General features: G+C 41.9%; 1 protein-coding gene and 1 long non-coding RNA gene across 10 annotated transcripts in view; one reads left to right on the top strand and one right to left on the bottom strand.

Annotated features, from left to right (window-relative positions):
- VPS13D (vacuolar protein sorting 13 homolog D) overlaps window positions 1–21,105 on the top strand; it is a 183,236-nt gene extending 162,131 nt beyond the window's left edge. For all 9 annotated transcript variants that reach the window (XM_090024785.1, XM_090024788.1, XM_090024786.1 and 6 more), the window contains 3 exons: window positions 8,252–8,383; window positions 15,890–16,130; window positions 17,304–21,105. In XM_090024785.1, coding sequence (XP_089880911.1) covers window positions 8,252–8,383; window positions 15,890–16,130; window positions 17,304–17,435 — 505 coding nt within the window. In that variant the 3' untranslated portion in view covers window positions 17,436–21,105. The remainder of the gene's footprint in view (window positions 1–8,251; window positions 8,384–15,889; window positions 16,131–17,303) is intronic.
- LOC149854523 (uncharacterized) lies at window positions 20,292–24,741 on the bottom strand. Its single transcript, XR_016438806.1, has 2 exons — window positions 22,265–24,741; window positions 20,292–21,471 (listed from the first exon to the last, which is right to left on the bottom strand). It is a non-coding gene; the product is annotated as an uncharacterized LOC149854523 (long non-coding RNA).
- Window positions 24,742–25,792: the final 1,051 nt, after the last annotated feature.

Here is a 25,792-nt window from a genome sequence, read left to right as displayed (position 1 = left end):
CATTTTTTTCTCGGAAGAAAGTTTTTGAAAATCTTATGTTCATATTAAGAAGGGCACAGATTGCAATTAGTGATATTAGAGAAGGTCATGTTCAAGTTGCTCCCCCACTGCTGTGGTAGGGAAAGTAGTAGTGGGGGGCGAGGAGCCAGACCCCTGCCCCTTGCTTTCCTGCCTGCTTCCCCCAACTCTCTGCCCACCCGCTCCCCTTACCTTCTGCTGCAGCTCTACTCTTTTGGGGCAGTTAGCAGCGCTTCAGCCCAGGCTCGCCAGGTAGAAGTGGCAGCAGCTCCCACCAGCCAGGCTGGGAAAGGACTAGAGAGACCAGATCAGAGCAGAAGGTAAGGGGGTGAGGGATGCAGAGGGTGGAGGGGCAGGCTGTAGTTTCACTCCCACACCTTACCACCTCCCCTTCGCTCCCCCTCGCCGCATGTCCCCTGCCCACCAAATGAGCCTTTGTAAGCCAGGGCAGGCAGCAGCTTGGCTCCAGCGTCAGCCCTGATGCTGGAGCCAAAGGCAGAGCTGAGCTGCTGCCTGCCCCAGGCTGGTACCCAAATCCAAGACAAGGCTCCCACTGCCCACCATGCGGATGGGGGAGGGAGAAGTGGGGGGGAAATCTCATCTTGCATTTGAGTAAATAGCAGTATGTAAACGCTCTCATTTGCGTTCGGTTTGACAAAACTGAACTTTATTTTCAAGCGTTTTTACACGTAGGACAGCTCTGTTTGTTTCTTCTTAAAGCAAACCGTTTATTTTCCAGCCTGCTTGTTTGTTTTAAGGTTAATAAGCTCAAATCGGTTTTGGGTATACCTGGAGGACAGTATTGTACTAACCCTACCAAAGAATGTTTAATGAACTTTGCTGCAGCAAACTTTGCCTAAAATAAGTATGTGGAGCTTCTCTTGGTTTCAGTTACTATTGCACTATCTGTGGCCAGATTTTGCTCTCATGTTATGTTAATAGCATGTGGGTGAACATAGGTTTGTAAAAGGAATAGAGGGAGAAATTACAATTTGGAGAAAAATACTTGCAAATATTGACTTTGGGTCCCGTATCTAGTTTTCCTTTGCAGCTATTTAAACACGCAGTCAACTATGCAGACTAGTTTTTCATCTAGATTCTTAAATGGCCTTCCACAGCGTAACGTTTGAGTTCCTCCTACACTAGCTGAGGAACTGATGTATTTGATCACTTTTTCTTTCTTTCCTTCTTTCTTAGTTTAAACCCTTTTGGCGGGATCCCAGGAATACTGTGGCCTGTTCGGTAAAAGCCAGCAAATTGCTGCCATGGCAGTAGCGTGAGCTTTTCAGTTTTTAAATGTGTCTATGGCAAATAGAAATAATATTCTCAAGTGTTGAGCTTTGTCTGAACAGTGAAGCACTGTGCTGTGTGCCGCAACCTTCTTGACACTATTCCCAATCTCTTTGTGTCTTCATTCAGCGGCACTGTTCCCCGCTGTGACTAGTAGACATGAGGGCATTTCTGTCTTGTATTGCCTTTGTGTGCTTATTAAAAAAGAATCAGCAAATCTGTTGAGTGCATGTTTAATGTAACACAGATGTGGGCACACCACTGTTCATTCTGCTTTACAAATTTTCAGCTTTTTGTATTTCATCAGTGTTGCTTATTATTTACAGAACGTAACTCGAGACGGCAGAACAAATTGTAGATTAAAAAAAAAAAAAGAAATCAAGTCGTGTGGAATGCTGTTAGCTGTCCAGACCAAACAAACCAGTTTGCCAGTGGCTGATGGACTAAGACAATCAGTGCAATTCATGCTAACACTAGTGGCGCTTAATTAAAAGTCAGCTGACCTTATTACCGAGAGGAGAATTATATTTTATCCCCAGGTTGAACATCTTAATACCTACCAAAGAGCAAGGAAGATCAGTAAACACATCCTCAGAGTAGAGATATTATACTCTTGAACTTATGCCATCCAAAAAAAAAAATGCAGCTAAAAAAGTTGCCAGGAGTCTTTCAGAAACAGGATGTGATACTTTTCTCCTGTTTCTCTGGCCTGCTTCTGAAAATCAGCTTGCTCCGATCTGATTTCCTTAGAACAGCTTGGATTAAAAGGATCTATTCTCCCCACTTCTCGCAACAGTCCCATTTGCCACTCTTCAAATTCCTGCACTCATTTCTGCTGCTGAAGTATTAGAAAATGATCCATAGATTCATAGATTGTAAAGGCCAGAAGGGACCTCGGCAGATCATCGGGTCCAGCCCCCTGCACTGCACCGAGCAGGAAAGACAGCTGGGGGTAGGGTGACCCCAGCAAGGTGGGGCATGAGGTGTACTAGGGAGATTATGAAATATAAAAAATAGTATTTATTGTCATTGCTCCTTCCAGGTTGAGTGGATTGCAGCTACTTTATTCATTTCCTTTTCCCAAATGCTAAATGGAAATATTTCATTGGACAGGTCATTATTGCCCTATTGCTGAAATGGGTCCCTGTTCAAACCTGCTACTGTATTATCATTTTTAAATGTTTGCTGCTACAGTATCTAGATACTAGCTAGTAGGGGCTTTCCAGGAGTAATCAGATTTATTTATTTTTTCTCCTATATGTGGCATCTTCAGGTGTCTTTTCTTTTTTTCCTCTGAGGCATGTGAGAAACAAAAATGGGACTTTCCAGTGACATCTAAAGCTAGCAAGGATTAGGATACTGATTCCCTTTGGGACCATGTTCCTTTAAACATTTTGTTATCTTAAAGACCTTTTTACTTGGTATTGCTTAGTAGCATCATAATGAAACTCAGTACTGCTTTGTTCATCTCATACAGCTTGATCCAGAGGTCTAAAAGCACCCTGTAATTAAACCTCATCAGTGCACCTGGGATAAGAAGGAATTATTATTCCTGTTTTTTACCAAAGGGAAATCAGAGGGGTAGAAATTACATGATAGGATCAGGATCACAGTGTTGGCCAGCAGCAAAGCTTGAAAAAGAACCTAGGATTTCTCCTCCTGTTTTTTAACTGCTTCCCCATGGGTCTTTCCTCTTACTTTTACGTTGTCTCAGCTTTCCACATGCAGGATACATGGCTACTAGACTTTTTAGGCTGTTCTGCAGAAAATTAAATAATTTAAATGATTTCGGCTGTGAACTTTACGTGTTCACTTTAGTGCTAAAGTTGCCCTCATTCAAATGAATGCTAACAATGAAATACCTTCATTGTTTCACTTCAACCTTATTTCATTTTGTAAATGAATTAATCTCTCTTTACACATTTAGGAAACTAAATGTTTGCCTCTATAATAGATGAGTCCCATATCATGTGGTTCTAAGACGCCACCAATCACTTTTAACGTTTATATTGTGATTTTAGTAAAAATGCATAGGAGCTGAAAGTGTTAAAGTTTTTCATCTGGGAAGATGATTCCTCACGTGGCAAAATCAAAAGCTGTGTAGCATCAGGGCAGTCAAGGCTGAACATCAGTATTTCAATGTTGCTGGTGGAGTCTCTTGGTCTTGATTTTAAATTTTGCAATTGAAAGTCCTTGGAAGAAGGAGGAAGGTTGCAAAGACTTTGCAAGGAAGATAAGAAAACAAGCCCAGTTAGATAAACAGTTTGTCCCTCTCTTGTAGCTTGTATTCAGCAAATTGGTGTGCCTTGTAAAGTTGTAAATGGTTGCTGTAACTGGATGAGGGAGTACAGATGGAGATCCTGGGCTGCTGAGATTGCAGAGTAATAGTGCATGGGGAGAAGGAAAACTCTCCCAAGTTAATGGCTCTTAAGATTTAATCGATGTGCAGAGATTTGTTTTAACCTTTTATTTATTTAAGTTCTTTGATTACAGACTAGCTTGCTTCCCTGGGTTTTCCACCTGCCTGGAAACGGGAGCTTGCAAGAATTTAGATAAATGGATTAAAGAGGTTTCTAGTTTTACCTCTTAGTACCTGACTGTCCTTGGCTGAAATGCTATTTTATAATTTTTACGCTTCGGTGGATAACCCATCCCAGCACCCCTACCACCATGGCAGTGGGAGTAGTTTCCTTTTCTCCAGTTTAAGGAAGCACTCTGCTAGGCACCATTTATGTAGGGGTTTCTAAACAGCACAGACACATAGCAGAGAAGCACTTCTCAGTAGTGCAGTGCTGTATATCAGGTTTGTAGTCAGCTTCTAATACCAAATGGATGGTATTGTTACCTAGTTCAGAGACAAAATTGGAAAATGTCTAATGTAGGCACAGTCACACCCTCAGACACTGGAGGTATTTCAGGTTACTTTGCTTTATGTTAAGTCAGCTAATTCCCATCAATCTGCCTATTCTTTCATTGTTTGCATTAATATGTCTTTTATTGCAAAAGCATGCTTAAGCAAAAATAGTAGCCTTTTGTCTTTTTGCCACACATCCTGGGTACAGGTGCTCTGTTACAACAGTTCTTGGTCCCCTCAAAATGCCAAAGTCGCTTAACCACACTTTTCCCAAAATGTTACCTTTGTGGGCACTTCTAGTTTAATTTACTTACTTGGGGACATGTAATAAGTGAAGCCAATAGTGTGCAGGCTTTGGAAAGATTTCTAATGCAGTTACTTTTTACAATATCTAGAGGAAACAACAGTCTCTGCACTATCCCATAGTTTCCTCTCAGATCTTGTCAGGATTTGGCTGGAGTCCTCTGGATCAGAGATCTCCACCTCCTGCCCATAGCTTCGCTGTATCGAGGAATCATTCTCATCGCTATCCCCACAGTACAGGCAGTCCTTGATTTAAGACATTTTGAGTTGCAATGAACAGCACTTACGACATTTATAAATTGACACCCTGTTTTGACTTTCTGGTGTCAGTTTTGACTTTACAATGCTTGATCTGACATGACATCATGCCAGCAAACAAGTTCGCTGTGTTGCCCATCTTCCTGGAGAGCATCTGTCCAAACTTCCTTAGACACTTTCTTTAAGAAAGCAGATGAGACTCCAGAAGAACCTGCAGCCCAGACTCATGAGAAGACTCCAGCTAATAGGGCTGTGCAAGGCTTCGGTCCCTGATTCAGTTCGGCAGAGATTCAGCCCGGTTCAGTGGCTGAATCTCCGAATCCAATCAAGAGACCCTTTAATCTCTCTGAATTGAATCAGAACTCTCCAAATCAATTTGGAAAGATTCGGCGATTTGGACATAGACACAGCTGTAAATGTTTTTTCTACATATCTCGAGGTACCAGGCGGCTCGTGAATGCTGAGATGCTGGGGTGGTTGGAGCGTCCCACAGGAGTGTGGGGGGCTCCCCAGCACACTCGGGGAAGTGGACCAGAAGCACTTCTGGTGACTGATGCCCCTGGGTCTGAGGGGGGCACCTGGGGTCCCCCATGGCTGATTGCCGAGCCAGGGGAGCATGGGGGGTGCCCCATGCTCCCCGGCGGACCCAGAAGTGGACCAGAAGTACTTCTGGTCTACTTCCCGGTTTGCTGCCGAGCATACGGGGGGAGGAAGGGAGGCCGTGCACTCCTGTGTGGGACACTCTATCTGCCCCAGCATTGCAGCATTCACAAACTGTGCTGGTACCTCAAGGTGTGTAGAAAAAACTTTTAAAGCTGTGTCTATGGACGAATCAGCATCAAATCTTCAGATTCGGATTCGGCCGAATCAAATCGGGGACAGTGATCTGCATTGCCAAATCAAATCACTGTCCCCAATTTGGGCCGAATCCAAATCGAATACAGCACATTTTGCACGCCCCTACCAGCCAAGAACCCTTCCAGAAGTCAACCGAGAGCCCTGCAAAAAGTCTAGCAAAGTAACCTCAAAGAAGTCTTTCCAAATCAATATGATTGGTATTTACCATATAAATCCATTAATGTAGCTATTTTACTTATTACTCATATAACTGATTGAGTAGAACATTCTGGGTTATTTTTGGTGAAAACAGAGTATCGGGCTTTGCTTCAGGAACCAATCTCCCATTTATAACATTGTTCCTATGGGAAAATCGGTTCCGAGTTGCAACATTTTGACTTAAGACGTGGTTTCCAGGAATCAATTGTGTCATAAGTCCAAGGACTGCCTGTACTCTCTTCCACCATAGGCTGTTTCCACAGTCAAAAGCGACTTCTCCTGTTTAAAGATTTTCCACTCTCCGCTCACCTCCCTGCAGATGCATTTGGGCCCCGTCTATACTCATCTGCTTCTGCCTCCTGCCAGAGCTTCTGGCGGCGGACAGCAGTCACCGCTGCCAAGCTGCAAGAGCGCATGCGTGTCCATGCATTTCTGACGGTTTTGTGGAACTTCAGGCAGCAGCTGTGTTCCAAAGCAAAAAATGCACCCTGGGAAAGCACCAGCTGCCGAACAGATGGCAGCGGCTGACAGAAGGCAGAGGAGTGCCCATGTGTGCTTGTTGGCAGAAGCCTTGCTCCAGTCTGCAGGGGGGGGGTTAAGTGTTGGCAGAAAAAAGGACTCTGCCATCACAGAAGTGGTTCGGTGGAGAGCGTGATCAAAGTTTGAGCAAAGCCCTGGAGTATTACCAAGAAAACTGTTACATGGATTGGGCCATGGTTTAATTGGTTTTCTACTTAATGACCTGACAAAGAATGTCTTGCATTTGAAAGCTTGTCTAACTGTATCCCAAGTATGCAGTCTGTCCAGTATAAGCGATCACCCTAAAAGTCCTTTCCTCTTGCATAATTTCTGGACCGTCAGGGTTATAGCATTACTCTAACACAACTTTTTTCACCCAAGTCATCTTCCCTAGCATACCCATTGTTCAGCAAGAAGACTGTCATTAACAGTGATGACTTTTTTTTGTTTCCTCTGTAGCGTCTTCCATTCAGAAGCAGTGATAGATGTCTCTCCAGACATGAGACTCACTATATATTGAAGTATTTGATGATCTAACAACCTAATAAAGTTAATTCTTAAATTGTTTATCACACGTGGAAGTACAGATTTGCTAACTTTTGGTGATTCACCATAAACTCTGATTCCTCCAAATACATCCCTGATGCAGAATAAAGCAGCAGTAATCTAAATGCCAAGTGAATTTGTACAAGACAAGAATTTTTGTGGGTGATTTCTTTTATTAGACCAACTGCATGGTTGGGGATACCGGAAAGCTTGTCTAAGTCTGTCCCAGAAGGGTATACCCTTTAGACTAACTAAATAAGATATATAGCATAAGCATAGGCTTTTGTGAACTCAAGACTGGGGGGTGGGGAGGGTTGGTGAATTGGGGACAGAGTTGCTGAAGGGGAAAGGTACTAAAGAAACAACAAGACTCCAGAGAAAACATCTGCAGAAGGCAAGTACTCTCGTCCGCTATTGCCAAGCAGCTTAAAAACCTCATTGCGATGTGGGATTTTTCCTTTCAGATCAAAAAGACAAAAGCAGTTCATTCTGCAGGGCCTGTAGAAAGCATTAAGAGCAGACAGAGTGGACTAATCAGAAATACGCCATTTGGCTCTAAATAACCTCTTGAAGAATTAGAATAACCCGAAAGAGATACCTGAAGAGCATGCAGCATACCCAAAGTGGTGCTATTTGAAAGAGGCAGAGAGTAAAGCAGAACTGGGTATCCTATGCAGCACCATTCAATCCAATTCAAATTACTTTGATTTCAATTTGAGACCTGCCTGCAGTGGAGAATTGGAAAAAGTGGATCCACCTGCATATTTGCTAAACCACCTCCAGATATAATACAGGTTTCCCTCACTTCATGCAGGTTCTGTATGTGCAAATTCGCTCTTATGCGATGACCTTTTTTATATATAAAAAAAAAATTCATTATATGTAAGGTAAATTCACTCTGATGCAATCGGTGTGGTGGAAGACCACAGTCAGCTGCTTTGTGCGGTGCATTGTGGGAATGACACGCGCCAGAATATAATCTTTTATGTGTATCTGTGCTCCTCGCTCATTGTCTGCGGCACGTGTTTCTGTAGTTGTCCTCCCCATTATGATAGTGCACTGTGCTTGTGTGTACTGGCTTCTTTTGGTGAGTACAAAAATTGTCTTGTAAAAGTGGTAGAAATGGGTCTGGGCGTCAGTACAGTCGAGGTCTTGAAATGTATTCCTATTTGTTACATTGTAAAGTGGGTTCCCTTGATGCGAATTTGAGTTATGTGCTGTTTTCCAGGAGCGCATGTACAGCTTAAAGCAAGGGAAACCTGTATTGCAGTTTAAAAATAGAGCAGGTGCCAATAAAAGCCTAATTTAGCAGCTTTTCTATGTCAAAAATACACCGTATCTATACAGTGACTTAATATATTGAGTGAATTAATGCAATTGAGTTTTGTGTGCTTGTGTTGTATGTAGGACACAAGCTGAGAGAGTGAGGAAGCCACGCTGCTGTAGAAATCCCCAAGGGCTCCTGCCACGGTATTCAGAAAGCCAAGCAGAAGGACAAGAGCAGCTCTTCAAGCTGACAGACAACATCCAAGATGAGTTGTAAGTACTGTTCCAGCAACTGTAGTGTTTACAACACACCCATTACATGCATTTTTTGTGTCCTTGTCCCTTCTCTCCCCCATCCCACCCACATTTCATCTTTCTCTTTCTTTTGTTTTCCTGGAGGATGGAATGGGTGCTTGGCAACTTTCACCATTGCCTCCCTTTGAAGTGTCTCCGTGCAATATACTAACGTTGCATCATGTCATCTCTCAGAAGCGGCAAAACTGGACACAGTGCTCCAGATGTGGCTTCATACCCATGCCAAATAGAGAAGAATGATCACTTCCCTTGATCTGGTGGGAACACTGCAACCCAGTATGCCATCAAGCTTCTTCGCAACAAGGACACACTGTTAGCTCATATTCAGCTTATTGTCCTTTGTAACCCCCATGTCATTTTCTGCTAAGACGGTCCATCCCCAGCCTGCACTGGTGCTTGGGATTATTTCAGTCTAAGTGCAGGTCTTTGCACTTCTCCTTATCGAGCCTCATGAGGTTTCTTTTGATCTAATCCTCCAATTTCTCTACTATTCCTCATGGCTTGGTGTCATCTATAAACTTGCTGAGGGTGCATTTTGTCCCATCTTCCAGGTCATTAATGAAGATATTGAACAAAACCGGCCCCAGGACTCGTCCCTGGGGCATTCCACTTGATACTGGCTGCCAACTAGACATCAAACCGTTGACTACTACCCTTTGAGCCCAATGCTCCTGCCAGTTTTCTCTTCACCTTGCAGTCCATTCATCCAATCTGTACTTCCTTATCTTGCTTGCGAGAGTGCTGTGGGAGACTGTATCAAAAGCCTTGCTAAAATCAAGGTGCAACATATCCAGTGGTTTCCTCGCATCCACAGAGCCAGTCATCTTGAAGGCAATCCGGTTGGTCAGGCATGACTTGCCCCTGGTGAATCCATGCTGACTGCTCCTAATCACCGTCTTCTCCAAGTGCTTAGATTTTGTTTTTATATGTATTTTTTTCCTTTTGAGAAAAGGAAATTATACAGAAATTATAGTACTGGGCATCTGGCTTTGAGCCTTAATCTGTCTAATTTTGGGTATTCCCTGCCCTTCCATATCCTTCTCTTCCTTTCTCCTCATTATTTTTTAAACTCAGAGGCATAATAGATATGGCATCTGCTCCACAAGCATTATAATTGCATCTGCACTTATTGGATGCAGACTAGTGAGGGTTACATCCTTGGCGGGAAGTAGGGAATTTTGAGTGTACTTGGGTGCTTGCATTCAAGGTTACATTGTACATATTAAAGTATAAATACTACAATGGAGAATCTCCAAAGTCTTCGGAGCATTGTTACCACACTCAGAAATAGACCTGACCATTTTAGGCTGGACATAAGAAAAACTTTCTTTACTGTCCAAGCCCCCAGGACCTGGAATAGACTCCCTCCAGATCTGGTACAGGCACCTACCTACTCTGGACTCATCCAGGAAATGCTTGGGTGCTTGTCTTGCTGGTCTTGCTGGGGTCCTTCGACCCTGACTTCCTGCCCCTGTGGCAGGAGGCTGGACTTGATGATCCTAGAGGTCCTTTCCAGCCATAACATCTATGACATCTATTAAACTGTGCTTATTTTTTAAATGAACCAAAATAATCCTGAAAAATGTGTTTTATTAGAACTACCAGTCCTGAAATTTGACTCAAACACATGAGAAAATTGTGGTATAGGCAGCATTGAAGATCTTGCTGTATGTGTGGGCTTTTTGTGGGTTTTTTTTTTTTAAAGAATTTTTTCACGTTCCAAGTCAAATCAGCCAAATCAAGTCCAAATCCATGAGTCAGTCCAGAACTGTAAGTGGCCCTACAACCAGCAAATATCCTCCACCCCCACCAGGGACTTCAGATATTTCCAGCGTCTTTTGGTCAGCATCCTACGTGCAGACCCAAGCCCAGAGGCCCCCAAGTTTCGCCTGCCCTCGGCCATACGGCCACAGGAGCAAGCTAGGGAGGAGCCTCCCATTTCCATAAAATGGGCTTTAAGCCCCAGCATCTCAGCGGGTGCTAAACCACGCCAGAAGAACAGTTATCCCGGAGAGGGCTTGAGGAAAACTACCTTCATGGACTCAGATACACAGTGTTTCTCCTGCCAGGTAGGTATGTGTGTAACAAAGGACTGGTAAATAGCATTTTTAAATGTCTTGAGGAGGCAACCACCCAGCTGCACAGGGATGCAGCCAGGCACCCAAGGCACAGGGGCAGTGAGTTCCAGTTGCCAGCATGCCGCTGATGCAGTTGTACTATAGCACTGCTATAGCACTGCAGTTGTACTATACCCCTAGTTATACCACTGCAACCACCAACTAGATTTAGCATGAGGTTCAGACCATGCAAGGAAGAACATAGGTGAAATGTCCAAAAAAAATCTGTTCCAACAGACAAAGCCCATTTGTTGGACTGAAGTTAAGAACGGGGTCTTCAAGCTGCTTTCGTCCCTCCTCGGACTCTGCCACTGGGGACAGGGAGAACGTGCAGTTCAGCGCAGTTGTGTCTGCAGTCCCCCAGAGGAGAGGATCTGGCACGGGAGAGTAGCTTGAATTTGCTGCCGGAGCTTCAAGGGAGCGTGGTAGTGGAGACTCCCAGAGGAGGTGCAGGTTCAGGCCCCATCCGTCTCTATTACCCAGGCATTCGGGGCTGTGTTAGCAAACTAGGGGCAGAGGTTTTGGTAATGTGGCTGCTGCACTCTGGCCCCCTCCATCCCCCCCTTTCCACACTGGGCAGATTTCCCTTGTCAGGAGATCACAATCTGGCTTCTGCTAAGGGAAAAACTGAGCCTGGACAGCTGAATTTTTTTTGTATAGATTTTCCAGCTGAGACTTTCATACGTAACGCTTAGTTTGTACCACCCAAATGAGTGTATCATTGGTGGAGGGGGGGAGGTTTGGGGGGCGGTTGTGTTTGTTTTTCACAGAATCATAGAATCATTTGGGTTTTTTTAATTAGATTGTTCATTTACTCTTGACTTTTTTTTACCATTAGACATATCTCTCAAGAAGAAAACAGTATTTCTAGTCATGGAAAACCGGTATAGAATTGTGCCTCTGACTTTTATCCTAGCATTGTAATTAAAAGCACATTTAGAGACCTGATTATTTGCATATTTTCCTTCAGAGTTAAATCCATAAAAGGGGGCTTTAATACCTTTCTCTGCTGTTCTAACTAAATGTTTCCACATTTTTTTCCATTTAGGCTCACTGTTTTACTTCTGGAAAATATTGTGTAATTACTTCCTGATGTAGTTAAAAACCAACAAATTCTCCAGAGATCTGGTTGCTTCTGCTTTGTTCTACTGGATTGTGTTTCATTTAATTTTTCATTTTCTTGTATTAATTTAATTATTTTAATCATAGAAACGTATGGCTATGAAGAAAAGCTAAACCAATATTTTAAAGGTTCAACAGAAGTTCTGAAAACTAGGCACAGGAGAGAGGATGTGTGTTGGCAAAAGAAAATGAGTAATGATGTATGACTCAAATGTAGAAAAAAAGTAGGGCTTTAGCTACAAATTTGCTAACATTTCTTTGCTTCACCATGAAATTACTGTTCTCCATTTTTATACTTCTGGTCTTCAAAATACATCCCTTACCCCAGTGACAACCTTGCAGGAAAATTGAAAAAAGGTTTAATGCAGCCTGTTCTGAAAAGTAGAAATTAATTGCCCAATTTTCCAAAGTGTCAAGTAACTGTATTCCCACTGGATTCAGTGGCAGCTGCTGGTACTGAGCATGTCTTTTAATATGCAGCCTACAGCAGAAAGAAATAATTTCTTTTAATTTATTTGTTTGCTTTTGTTTAGACAATATTCTTGCCATTCCGTGGGAATTTTTTCTCTTTTTTTGGTTCCCTTGTCTTTAAAAGCATTTGATTTAACAGAACCCAACTTTCTTGGAATTAAAAAAAAAAAAACAACCTCTGATAAGAGGAAGCAAGCCTGTCCATTAATCAGATTGTGTTGTTAGAATATAGCATTGTTCTGTCTGTCTGTCTAGTGGAAACAGTGACATGATGGGATTGACTGTTGTAAAGACTGTACTCACCTTGCCGTTACACGTGCACAGGCTGTCACCTTTCCCTTTTGAAATTTTTATAATTGTCCTGCAGCAATTATTTACTTAGAATAGTATGTGACTGATGCTTTTTAATGCAGTTTAATGGAAGCAGAGTGCAATCAAGTTTTCATGGGCCACCCCTGAAAGCTGCTAATACCAACCAGAGCCCCATTGTGCCTCTATTTACCCACTTTCAAAATGGGAAGACAGAATGTGTCACGGTTGTGTTACAAGGAGAAATTTCATTTTCTAGTAATCTCTAGGTAGCTGCATGGTTACACTTAAAATTACCAAGGCTTTTCTCAGAATATGAGCTAATAACTTCAGGGTCCTAGACATCTAAATCATTTGATGCCTTGGGCTTCTGTGAACCAATGCCAAATGCATGACAGCTGCTATGTATACCCACTTGGCAGGTTACCTCTCTCTCTTCCTTTCTAAAGTTACTCAGCTCTTAAATTAGCAAATGTTTATAATGAATTTCAAGTTATTTTGTGATTTCATTTGAACAAAGCCGACACAGTTCTTTTCTAGTGGACTACAGCTGTCTTAATCTCGTTGTTCCGAATCTCAACTTTTTAGCCTTTATCTTGTGCGAGAATAATGAGAATCGTGCTTGAATCCAGCAGAGAAATGAAAGTTGGGGTTGCTACCTAGGAAGAGTAATTTTAGGCAACATGAGAAAAGAATGTTTTCAGTCTAAGCCTTGAGAACGCAGCAGATACACTGGCGAGATGTGTGTTTTGATTTCATGTCCTTGAGGCAGTAGGTAAGGGAGAAGGTTTGATTTAAAAAAAAAAAAAAAAAAAGTGTATGAAGCAAGGGATGCCCATGTGTGTATCACTCAGATTATTTGAAGGAGGGGAATGTGGCAAGATGGGTCTAACTGGCTAATCTGTATTTTATTGGACAAGCTGGAGGTGTGCCTTTTAGCAGGTATGTAGAGGTCTATGCAGTCTGCCTAGTAGAACAGATGAGCATAGTAATTAACACAATTATTGTTTGAAACTTCAGAAACATTTAAATGGTCTTAAAAACCCTCCTCTCCTTAATCATGCTATCTGCATTTACACTTGACAAGCAGCTTAAACCTGGCATGATTAGGAGAGACAGAGAAGAGACAAGGCAAGGATTGGCTACAAAATGCAGAGCCCTCTTCCATTAGGCTTTGATGGAAAAGATTTGTTCAAGGTTATCTGCTTGATTATTTCAGTCCCAAAAGTGGGGTGTGGGGGTTATTATTATTGCAGCATCTCTAAGCCATAAGCACCTTTTTGGGGAAATAAATCTGGTTACCTGGCCTCGTTGTATGCTTTGGTACTAAAATTATTTTTATAGCTAATGACTCATTTAGATGCAGACTGGCATATTTTGTAAAGGTTGAGTTAACAGTGCCTCGGACACTTGCACTTGGAGCCTTTTTTGCCCTGGCAGTATCAATACACTATCCGTCATTATACCTGCCTGGAAGTTTGATTCGAACCACATTTTTGGCCTGCCACTGCTGTTCTCAGAACCTGCTTTTTCTTCACTGGCTTATTTCCTAGGCTAGGGACAGAAATTACATAAACTACTTAAATCAATCAGGAACCAGTTTAAACTTGTAACAGAACTGAAGTTCAGTGCACTTAAACCACTTTCAAAATGGCTGAAACAGGTTTAAGATAAACCTGGATGGATGTAGTATCAGATTTAGGTCAGACTGGTTTCTGGAACTTCTGTCCCAGATCTCTTCTTGATTCAGCGTGATTCATGGTCCTCCAGCATCCCAGGATGCTGTGCAGCCGTGTGCTGCGCTCTGCTCCAGCGGAACAGGGCTGGCCCTGCTGTCAGCAGGGGCTTTTCCATCCCCTGGAAAATTGCCTCCTTGGCCAGGAGAAGTGGCCCGGCTCCTGGCCCCCCGCTGTGGGCTTCCCTTCCCCTGGAGCTGTGATCTAGGGCCCCCCAGCTCCTGGTACAGGCCACTGCAGGGGTCCAGCTGCCTTTCGAGTTTGAAAATTGACCGTGAGTTCACTTTCTTATCACTTCAATTTAGGCAGTTTACAGAAACCTGCAAACATTGATTTGATTCAGCCTCAGGCTTTTTGACTGTGTGTACTTAGCCCTAGTGTCCAGATCGAGACAGACCACCTCTGCAGCACCCAGGAAGCACTCAGCTCATTGCAAGAGAGCCACTTGGAGATCCAGACATTTAACCAAGCATCATGCAATCACCGAGGCTTCCAGGACAGAAGCTGCCTTTGGCAAAGAAATCCTCCAGTTGCTGTCCTCCTGTTCTATCAGAATAGACTCTCTTTCCTACAGGCTTGTTCATAAACTGGTGGTCTGTTGACAGCCCATAGATAATACTTCAAAATCCATTTAACATTTTCACTTAATAGGTTGGATTAAGAAATCAAGATGCACTTTTTTTTATTAAATAGACCATAAATGTGGTGGCTTATATTTGTATTGAGGCCTCAATGTTGTGTTGTATGTAAAATATCCGTTTCAATTTTGCATTCTCTTCCTTTTTATTTTTACATTGATCTTTTCAGACATAGTAATTCTCTAATCTCCTTAATTCACCCTTTTCTCCCTTCCATATTCATCGCTCAAACCAACTAATCTCTCCAGGGAAACCTCCTGCTTGCTGCTTAACCTTTCACCTTCGGTGTTAAACAGCTAATTCCTCTTCTCTGGCTACCAAGTCAGGCAGCAGGTTAAGTCACTTAAAAAAAAAAAAAAAAAAAATCCCCCAAAAAAGCAGGAAGCAAAAAATGAAATACTGTAGTTTGCAGCATGCCTTGAAGAATGGAACAACACTTCAGCAATGCGTCTTATAACACTGTTCAACAAAACAGATTTACAAAGAATGGTCAGCTCTGAAGTTAACTTAAAAATATTTCTTGTCTTTGCCTGAGACTTAGAGAAATTACTCGGTACAACCCTGTTGAATAATGTTTTTGACGTACAAGCTATATGTCACCTTTATAAGGAGATGCTGGCCTCCCCCATTTCTTTCTCTGGTAAACATTTCAGGCCGTGTTGCATGTGTTTACTTCATTTCTACTGTTTTATTTGCACATTCTCTATCACATTTCCATCCCTTGTGTACCTTAACGCTTTGACCATGACCTCAAATCCTCCTTTACAACCAAAGCTCTCAAAGCTAGCAAATAGGTACTTATCCAAACGCTGTATCTACTGTGTAGTTTCGGGTTTGGGTTTGGGGTCTCCTGCAGTTTACTTTCGATTAATTTATATGAAACCTTGAAGCCAAGGGGCTGCACACTGTGAATTATTGCAGCATTATATGCTATGTAGTTCACTTTTCAGGTAGAGTTGTGAAGCATGCAAAAATGAGTGGCAAGTAGACGAGAACTATCTATCAACTCAATAGTTTAGCTATTAAACCTGATAGGCTGCAGCGCACTGATTTGTCTTTCTGATTTTGTAGTTTCATAGTGGTGGAGAACATAGACAGCTATTGTGTTCTCATTTCGTCCAAAGCTGTTTATTTCCTGAAGCGTGGAGATTATGTTGACCGAGAGGCCATCTTCCTGGAAGTCAAGTATGATGATCTCTACCACTGCCTTGTTTCAAAAGACCATGGGAAGGTTTATGTACAGCTGACAAAGAAAGCTGTGAACACAAGTAGCGGTGTAGCAATACCAGGCCCATCGCATCACAAACCTATGGTAAGGCTCTAGTACTTCCCCTTCCCCTCAAGTGACGTTTTCTGCTGCTTACAGGGATATAATACAACAATCAAATACTTCATTGTCATCAGTGAACATTCTTCTGTGCTGCTTGATTATGAACACTTCAGGAAGAGTGGTGTAGGAAATGCATTATTTTCTGGGTTTTTTTGTCCTGCCATGAGAGGCTTGGGTGCAGAAATAATTCAGATACTTTTGCTCTTATAAACTCAGCAGAAAGATCAGGGGAAATCCAGCAGCTCCTTGAACAGGGATACATTTGCTGGCAGATATGAAGGAGTGTTCCACTTTTTGAGGGCAAAAAATGTAGTCAGTGTGAGTAGACTGTGCAGCAACCAAGACATGATTGCTAGAGGCCAGAAAAAAGTCTGAAACCTTATCAAGTTATTCTTCCGTATAATGGGACATTTTCAGAGCATGACGTCCTTTCTTCCTCACTGTGTACGCTGCATTTTTTTAAAAGAAACTCTTCTCTCCAGTCCCCTCCACGCACCTATGTATTGCTTTTTTGTAGTAAAGTTAATCTTTGCCATAAAATTCACAATCGTAGCTTTCTATTTTAAGCCCGTTGGAGCTGGCTCATTTTATTACAGCAGCACTAAAAGCCCCCGTGTCCCGGCTCACAGCAAGGGCTTCTCCCTGCCCCGAGTGGTTATAGTCTAAATAACAAGGCAGACAAAATATATAAGAGGAGAAACAGAAGTGAGATATTTTACCCAGGCTACTTATACCATAAGAAGATCCTGCCCTCACCTTTTCATCTGAAAGTCACATACCTAAAATGTCTGTAGGTACTTCCTATCAGAGTATCTTAAATTCTTGTGCAAAGACGGAGGTAGGTAAGGGAAGCCCTGCTTTATCAAAAGTTAGAATGATGAATGTGAGGACAAGAAACTTAGACTCTCAGTTCCCAGTTTTCTGCTTTTTAAGAAGTTTCCTGTTTAATGTAAATTAACCAGGCTGGTCATTTTAGCTGGATGAGCTCTTTATAATCATCTACTTTCATATAATTAATAGATGGATAGATAATCTACTTTCATGTAATCATATATTTACTGTAAATGGATACTTTTGTTTCTCTTAGCAGTGGTGGTAATTTTTTTTTCAACGCCATAGATACTGTGTTGGTAACACAATCTCTTATTTGTGCAGGTTCACGTAAAGTCTGAAGTCCTCGCAGTAAAGCTGTCTCAAGAAATAAACTATGCAAAGAGCCTTTATTATGAACAACAGCTTATGTTAAGACTTAGTGAAAATCAAGAACAGTTGGAGCTGGACTCCTGAAAACATCACACTTCCTGCCAAAGGGAATTTACCTTACACATTGCAAGTACCAGTCTGGGACAGAAAGCCCTCCTGTCTCTTAAATAAAAGGAAAAAAACAGAATCTCAATTTGGCAAATGTATTCTGTAACTGTAGAAAGCAGTGCACTGGAAACAAATGAATACCATTAGTATTTGCTGTATGCGGTGATTTAGATTATGAGAGAACCAGATTTTTTTTCAGTGTTAGCTCGATAACCACCACATTTTAGATGCATTTAGTCCTGGAAGAAGCCCTGTGTTTCGTTACCTTGTATATATGTACAACTGTGTTTGATGTAAATAAGAAAGTATAGACCTAAGGTGTGGTTATGTATAAAGGTCTATCTACTGTAAAGAAATTAAAGAGAAACTATACTGAGCCTTAATGCACTAATTGAAACTGCACACTCTCTCTGTAGAAAGTTATTCTTGTGAGTGGAGGAATGTAGATGTAATAAAAATATTCATTAGAGTTCTTTGGAGCTGGAAGAGCACAGAAGCCCTGTAGCGCAGGGTGGCTTTGTTGAATAGTCTCATAAGGGTGCGCTGTGTTTTGATTTTTTTTTTTTCCCCCCCAGCACCATCAGTGCAGCTGGAAGCAGATGCATGGTCATCTACCAGAAATGCCACTTTGTTTTTCACAGCAAATTCATCCTGCTTTTGTGAATCTATTGGGAGTAGAGTGGGGAGGGGCTCTCTGGTTCAGGTAGTTCAACCGCATTCTCAAAGCCCTGAAAAACAAGCTCATTTTTTGGTAAAATGATTGAGTTCAGTTTTCAGGAAGGTATCCACACCCTTTTCGAAGGCCTTGGAACTGCCCCTGCAGATGAAAAGAATCTAGTTTCAGAGGACATTGGTGAGATGTTTTACAAATATGTGAAATGGTCGGCACTTGAAACAGATCTTTTTTTCCTCCACTTTGATTCAGCAAGTATATTAGTTGGTGGTTGTAGAGTTGCTCTTCAGTGGTAGGCTGCTGGGAACGGTTTGGATTGATCTGGAGAACAAATCACTGCAGCATTTGTTTTGGAACCTAAAAACCCAACTTTTCAAAAGAAGCTTTCAGAATAGATCAAGCATTCCCTCTGCCTCTCTCTGTGCCGGATGTCAAAGGTTTGTCTGCTTGACCTTGACAATGTCCTTGTAAGAAGGGCAGAGATTGCTCCCATAGGCTTTGAGAGGAGAGAGCATTTTGCCCTTTTAGTCAAAGCTGAAGGAAGCCAAGTCTTTCTTTACTGGAATTTAAGTCTTTTCTAAGTTTTGTGTTTGTGTTTTGTTTTTTTTCCAGTTAAAAAAAACTAAGGACTTTTCTGTTTCCTTTTTTAATGACTCTGTTGCTGTGCATCTCAGGAGGCAGTTCAGGTGATTACACTGAAATCTGTCCTGCGGCACGGCGTCTGCTGTGCATGTTCCACCTGGGAGGCACACCATTTCCACAAAACTGCAGAGCAACGTTTTACAGATTTCAGCAGATTTCAGGTTTTCTAAGCACACTTTCTTTTTCTAAACTTTTGATTACAAATAAGCAGTCCACAGAAGTTTTACACTTGAATTCGCTTATCTTTCATATTCTTAACTAAAGGCACACAATAGGAATATTTTTTAAATTGAAGGCTAGAGTTAAACCATTTTTAAAACTTGTAATATGTTGAATGCAGAGGATCATTGTGTCAGGAGAAGCTGTGATGATCAGCGGATGTGTGGACGGTCTGTGCTTGGAATTTAAAATCCATAAAGGTCTGTCACACAAATGAAGCTGGCTTAATGCATCACGTTGTTGTACATTTCTCTGTATATTTTATTTTTCAAGTAAAATGTAAAAATTCAACAAATGCATTGGCTCAACAGTGCTTTAACGTGTCAGTCCCATTGGACTCAACCACTAAGCTCACTGCTCCTGTCCCATGTAATTCATATTTATTGCAGTGAGCGCACAGCTATTAAAGCTGGGTGGGTTTGGGGGTTTTGGGGAAAGCAGCTAGTATTCTTGTAAGATCGCACACCAGTTAAGAAAAATATCAAGAGACAGTTCCCATCTTTATGCCACTGATTCTGGCTCAGTGGAAGAAAGTTCCTAAACAATCATTTGCTTATTATGGGGCAGATATGTTATGCTATTTTAAGCAGCAAGGCACATCAATAGCAGCACTGCTAAAAAGTTTGCACCCTGAATGTAATTATTTTTTCGCTCAGGGAGATAGTAAAGAATAACGTATATGATTTGCGAATGTTTTTATGAGCTTCAGGAAGTACTTGTTGAGGAATGGCTGGTGGTCATGACCACAGAGTAAATAAAGTTTGCCATTTAGACTGTAGGAAATCGTGGGCCGCTGGCAGGACACTAATGCAGTGGGATAATATTTGGTTCAAAAACGTTTAGGTGTGTTACGCAGGCAGTCTAGGACTGATGTCCCCATCTCCCTGCAAACAGCGACTAAGCAAACATACAGCCACATGTTGCTCTGATGGGAGCCTTCACCATATTACTGTAAAGGGCATGGCCTCCACAGAGCTGAAGGCTGAATTTTTACCTCATTTAACTTTTCTTGCACTAAGATGTTGGGTTGAACTTTAAAGATGCATCTTTAAACCCATCTGGACCTGGAGTGATGTAAAGTTATTGTCACTGGAACCCAACTATTTTTATACCTTTGTTAAGAATTCTTGCTGAGGGCTTCCTATTGTTATTGGCACTGCCAAACTATTACTAAGTGAATAAATAACTCTCGGATTCCAAGACCCATATTCAAAAATAGTTTTCTGGGGACGTGGAGAATAAAGTGAAGGTTTCCAGTTTGTCCTCCTCGGAGAGTTTCTAAGAACTAAAACACAAGCTTTAAACAAACAAGAACTGATAGCTGCATTTATTGAATTACAGAGTCGTTAAGGGCTGCCCTCAAATCGTGAGCACTAAGCGGATAATCTTGCTTTTCACATCATCACTGTTGAATACAAATACTTCTCGACTACAAACAAAATAGAGTAGCAGCCCCTTCCTGCTTTTAGTGAAGACAGCAGGGAGAATAGCAACGATGTAAATGTAACTTTAAAAAACCCTACAGAAATGTGATAGTGTAAATATGCCTCTTGATTAGACTTTCTAACTTGTCAGAAACTTGGCCAAGAGATGATGAAAAATAATTAAAGCTGATAAATACACATCTGTATTTATAGACAAGCCAACAACTTTATGCTTGTGTTAAAGTTAACATGAAATTATTCGTAACTGCCTTAAGTTACTATCTACCTTGGCTTGCTCTGAAAGGCATATAGAACACGTCACAAAGATGCAGATGCCCCAGTGGCTTTAAAATGTTGCATAAAACTTACTGGAAGCAGCGATGTATACAACTGAAGATGCTCTTCTACCTAATCTTTTCTTTCTCCCTCTCTGTTGAAAATTGTACAGCATGTTCTTTGCCCACCTAGACGCACTTGCTTTTTGTTCTTGTTTGAGCTGCTAATGGTAGAGCAGTCGGAGAACACTTCTAATAGCAACGTGTAAGCGTAAAGGTATTTCAAAATTATTTCAAAGATGTTTAAATCTGTGGTTCTAGGCTGTGTAAGCAAATGTGATCATAAAAACTTTTCAAGGCTCTTTATTATGTTACTCCTATTAAAGTATTCCTCCCTCATGTGGAATAAAAAATGTTATCTGGCTTCTAGAACACGTTGGGTGTTTCTTTTTTGTAGTCCACTGCTGTAAAATGTTCTCGTTTGAAGCTTGGAGAGGGGGTTACAACTTTATGAATAGCCTTCGTAGGAACATGCTGTTCTCCTGGAAACTGGTTGCTGGCAACCCTCTCTTGCAGAGCCACTATTTATAGGCAGGAGGTGGGCAGGAAGGTGACAAACAACAAATATGCAAGTCACAGAAAAATACTCATTCTTGAACTTAATGAAAGCCTCTGTGAGGCCAGGCACCGATTGGCGGAGTTGCAACAAAAATATGACTTACCAGGAAGATGCAGATGTTTTGCAGTTTCAACTACCCGTTATTGTAGCCAAGATTTCTCTGAAATAGAATACACCATACTGGAGCAAGCAAAAGCCATGGCCCTTGAACTTAGGTCTTCACTGCAGAATTAGCCCAGGCTCCCTGCTCCCATCCAGAAACCTCTCCCCAAAGTTTGGTGGTGCTTTAAAACCCAGAAAGCTGGTTTGTCTGGAGAGATGCCGGTGCATCTCTTGCTCAGGCAGGTGACCTGTTCACTTTGCACTCAAAAGTTCATAGTCCTCCCATGCCTTGCTACAACTCCCCTTAGGTACCCAGGACACGTTTTCACATGGCGAATTCCTGGATATTCCCGTGGAAGTTTTAGCAATACCTGTGAGTGCGTGCAGCACCAGGGAGGACGGTGGTAACACTTCCAAATGGGCCAGCCTTATGCTGATGCTCATTGCCCAGATTGACTCTGCTGTGAAGTCATATAAATGCACGGCTAGAAACTAGATCCCCCTGAACCTTATTTTTCATGAGCACAGAATACACTCATAGAAACTAAAATAATAGGACTATTTTTCAGCTATGTTGCCACTCCAGATTTGGTAACACAAAGTATATGCTGCCTTGTAGAAAACTGTCTAGCAGTATGTGAGCTGATGAAGCGGGGAGACACAGCATTGGATGGACCCTAAAGCCTTTGGCTTACTGCTTGCACCACCTCTCTCAGACTCTATTGCCACTGAAAGAAATGGCAATGCTCTGACTTCAGTAGGAGCAAGATCCGTGACCACGTTAAAGCAGTAGCGGTTTTGCCTGTGTTGCAAAAGAGGCACAGAAAAAGCCAATGATTTTATTCTTTTACCTGTAGTTTCTCCAAATCCAACAGCTGCATCCAGAGACCTGTTCTTTGCTCCATTGATCTACCGTCTTGTGGCTGTAAAGATTTGTTGATTGTAGGGGATGTGTGGGTTGGAGTTTGTGGAGGTGGTTTTGGCTTTGGCCTGGTTTGCACATTGCAGTCTGGAAGCTGTAGTTGGTCATCTGCTCTCTGTTTTCCTTGGGTAGTTGGAAAAGGTTGTTGTGAGGATTTGACTTCTTTCCTTAGTCTGGGGGATGATCTAGTTAAAACCTTATGGTTTGTAGATGTCAAAAGTGACTTCTTCTTATTGGCTAGTAGGCAACCGTTTTCTAAGTTAGATGTTCATATGACTTCTCCATTAATTTCACACAGACAGCATGAAATTATTTTGGAAAACAGGTTGTGTTAAAAAAAAAAAAAGTTTATCCTAGTTGCCCCCCTTAGATGATCCCATCTAGAACAGATTGCATTTAAAGAAATGGTCTGGGTGACTGTGACCAACTATATTTAACTATGCAGCCTCTTTACTAGACATGCTCGTAGGTAGTTACAGGTAACAGTTAAAGATCTGGATTTGTCTGTCTCCCTGTCCCCTTTCATTCAGGAAATACAATTTCAGTTGCAGTGACCTGGAGAACAAGTCTGAGCATATAGAAGGGTAGAGAAAAATAGCTCTTCTGGAAACGAAATGTAAAACTCCCACAACTGATGCACAATTGGGGATGACATCCCATTACATAAGTCTAAAACTAGAACTAGGTCTCCCATGCGTATGTCTTCACAAGTTTAATGGGCTGCTTGATTGCTTTGAACGAAAACACTTTTTTGCATAGGAGAAAAAGTAATGTCAGTAGCATGTGGAAGCTTAAAACAGACTATCCCAGGTTACTGATCTCTTACTCTGATGTGGTCAGGGAGGAAGGTGCTATACATGGATTAAATCAGACAATTTATATCAGGTATATTAATACAATGCAAAGCAAAAATCTAGGTATGAAACAACAGAAGGTTCTCTTTGCAGAGGGCAATGCTCAGAAAACAGAATAAGTAAAGCACAACTTGGTAGAAACGTAGGGCTGGAAGGGACTTTCAGCTATTTAAATAATTTTCTTTTAACATCCAATCTAAATCTTTCTGGCTTCATATAAATTTTTTCTGAGTGGCCATTCATGAAGAAGAAATCACTAGACTCATAAAAAGGAGGTTCTGTGTTTACCTCGCCTGCACATTTCCTGTGACCATAAAGTTGATCTTTTATCTCTGTGCAACTTTGTCATTCATTTTTTTGCCAGAGCTGAATTGGAGCCGTAAATTTAAAATCAGAATCAGAAATTTCCCCTGCATTCATGAATCTGGGGATGTGACTGAGAGCTCTGGCTGGTCCATCTTCATGTCAAATGGAAATTCAAATTCTGCTCTTCCTTCTCATCGCTCTTGGAATGTGGGTTGCTCAGCTACCGAGAAGGTTTGGCTAGTCATAACCCAATAGCATAGGCAGCAAAATGGAAAATGGTCCTGGGCCACATGGTACTATCTAAGGACAATTGTAATGGTGTGAACAGCATGCAAAAGGCACTTTTTGGAGATTCATACCACTTGAACTGCTGAGAGAGAAGGCTTTGTTTACCAAAATTGTAGTGCTTACATTTTTGTGGCGAGAAGGACAAGTGGCTAGAAGTCTTTCTGGGGGAGGTTCTGCCCCTCGGCTAATTGTCTGAAGTTTGTCGACTTCAACAGTTGCTCTCGCATGTTCCCAGTTTCATGATAACTTGCTCCCGTTTTTATGTACAGCTGATCAGTGCAAGTGATGGCTTTGAGTTCTGTGCTGATGGCAACCGCGCAGTGCTCTTCACCCGTCACTAGCAACTTCCTCCTGAGGATCTCAAAATGTGCTAATATACTTTAATGCTTGCAGTGTAATATTGCTTTGAGAGAGGGGAAATCAGAGGCGTAGAGAAACTTGCATGAGAGCTGGGCACAGAACCTGTCTCTACTGCTTCCTTCTGGCTGTGCCTGAATCTCAAGGTGACTTTCCATCTCTGCAAAAATGCTAACTTCAATTCTTGCCCTCTGGTTTTAAGATTGAAGGAGGGGACAAGCTTGTGGCCCTTTTCTTTTCCTTGAAGAATATGCCATTACTTGCGCTGGTTATAGGGACTGAGCTTCTGGCTTTTGGGACTGCAGAGAATAGCCTGTTCCCGGGTTTAAATGTCTGAATCACCTAACAAAAATTCAAAGATTAACGATGAAGCTGGTAGAACAAGCTGATAAAGTGTTCAGTTATTGGTATGACTGACAGGCTTCCTGCGATAGGAGGATTTGTAAGGATTCAATACGTGGCAGTTAGTTGCCAGATTTATACTTTTAAACTTGTTCTGAATACTGAGCAAAGAGGTCCACTTGAACTCAGCTTTAGAGTCGTGACCAGGGATCCTGGTTTTCTCTGATTAAAAATAAAAAAAAATAAAAAAATCCCTAGTTTTCGGATTTTAAAAAAAGTAACTCCAAATCCACATTTTTCCATGATTAAAATGAAACACCACTAATATACAGATGTGTATATATAGGCACATTTCACTTTAATCGTGGAAAACTGTGGATTTGGGGTTACTTTCATTTAAACCAAAAGTTGGGGATTTTTTTTAATTGGAGAAAATCAGGATCCCTGGTCACGATGCACAGCTCTTACAGAGAAGGAAGATGGTCTGTTCGTTGGAGGATAGAAGTGTTGGGCTCCGCTTTGTGATCTCTGGGGGAATTCAAACACGATTGCAGTAATCAGAAAGTCTTCTATCTTAGGATGGACAAAACCCACATTTCCCCACCTGCAAGGGGTCTGATATTATTTACTACCACACTGTGAGCTTTGATGTATTGATAGTGGCACAGGACTCGGATCCCTGGAGAAGAGGCAGTATATCAGGACAAAGTAGTATTCTTTTTTGCAGTGTGCCACGCTAAGCTGCCAGCCCAGGGAACACCTGGGAACAGAAAGAAGGGGACCAAAGATTAACCAGTACCCTCTCTGTGAGTGATGCCAACTGATCCCAGATCTCCACAAACCATCGAGTGCTGTGAAGTGTCCCAACGCCCCCAACGTGTCGTTTGAGACAGTTGCTTCCTCCGCTCTGGCTGGGTTTGCACAATACCGGTGGACAGCTCTGGAGTGTAGCATTAGTCATGTGAGAGAAGGCTTGCCAAAAAAAATGAATTAGTAACTCTTTAACCATTGACAAGCATTGAATAATAATGTTTGCTGTTTTCCTCAGTGGAATTACAGTACACTCGAACACAGAAATAAAAATAATCTTGGAACTAGATGTGCTTACATAAGAGATGCCTGTTCCATTATATCAATTCTATTAATGGCCTGTTCTACAGCGATGTTGTAGCCTAATACGTTTTGACGCCAGTCTCACAAGAGCCCTTTTGGAAACCAACACACTGTTGCTGAAACCATGTGCCCGGCACAAATATTTCTCACAGGGGACAAGAATAACCTTGCACCTCGTGCTTATTCTGGTCTGACTC

Source organism: Crocodylus siamensis, chromosome 12 (genome assembly GCF_052110815.1).
Source record: "Crocodylus siamensis isolate JL-2025a chromosome 12, ASM5211081v1, whole genome shotgun sequence".
NCBI classification, from domain to species: domain Eukaryota; kingdom Metazoa; phylum Chordata; order Crocodylia; family Crocodylidae; genus Crocodylus; species Crocodylus siamensis.
Note: the sequence above shows the minus strand (reverse complement) of the source record. Positions and strands in the feature narration are given on the sequence as shown.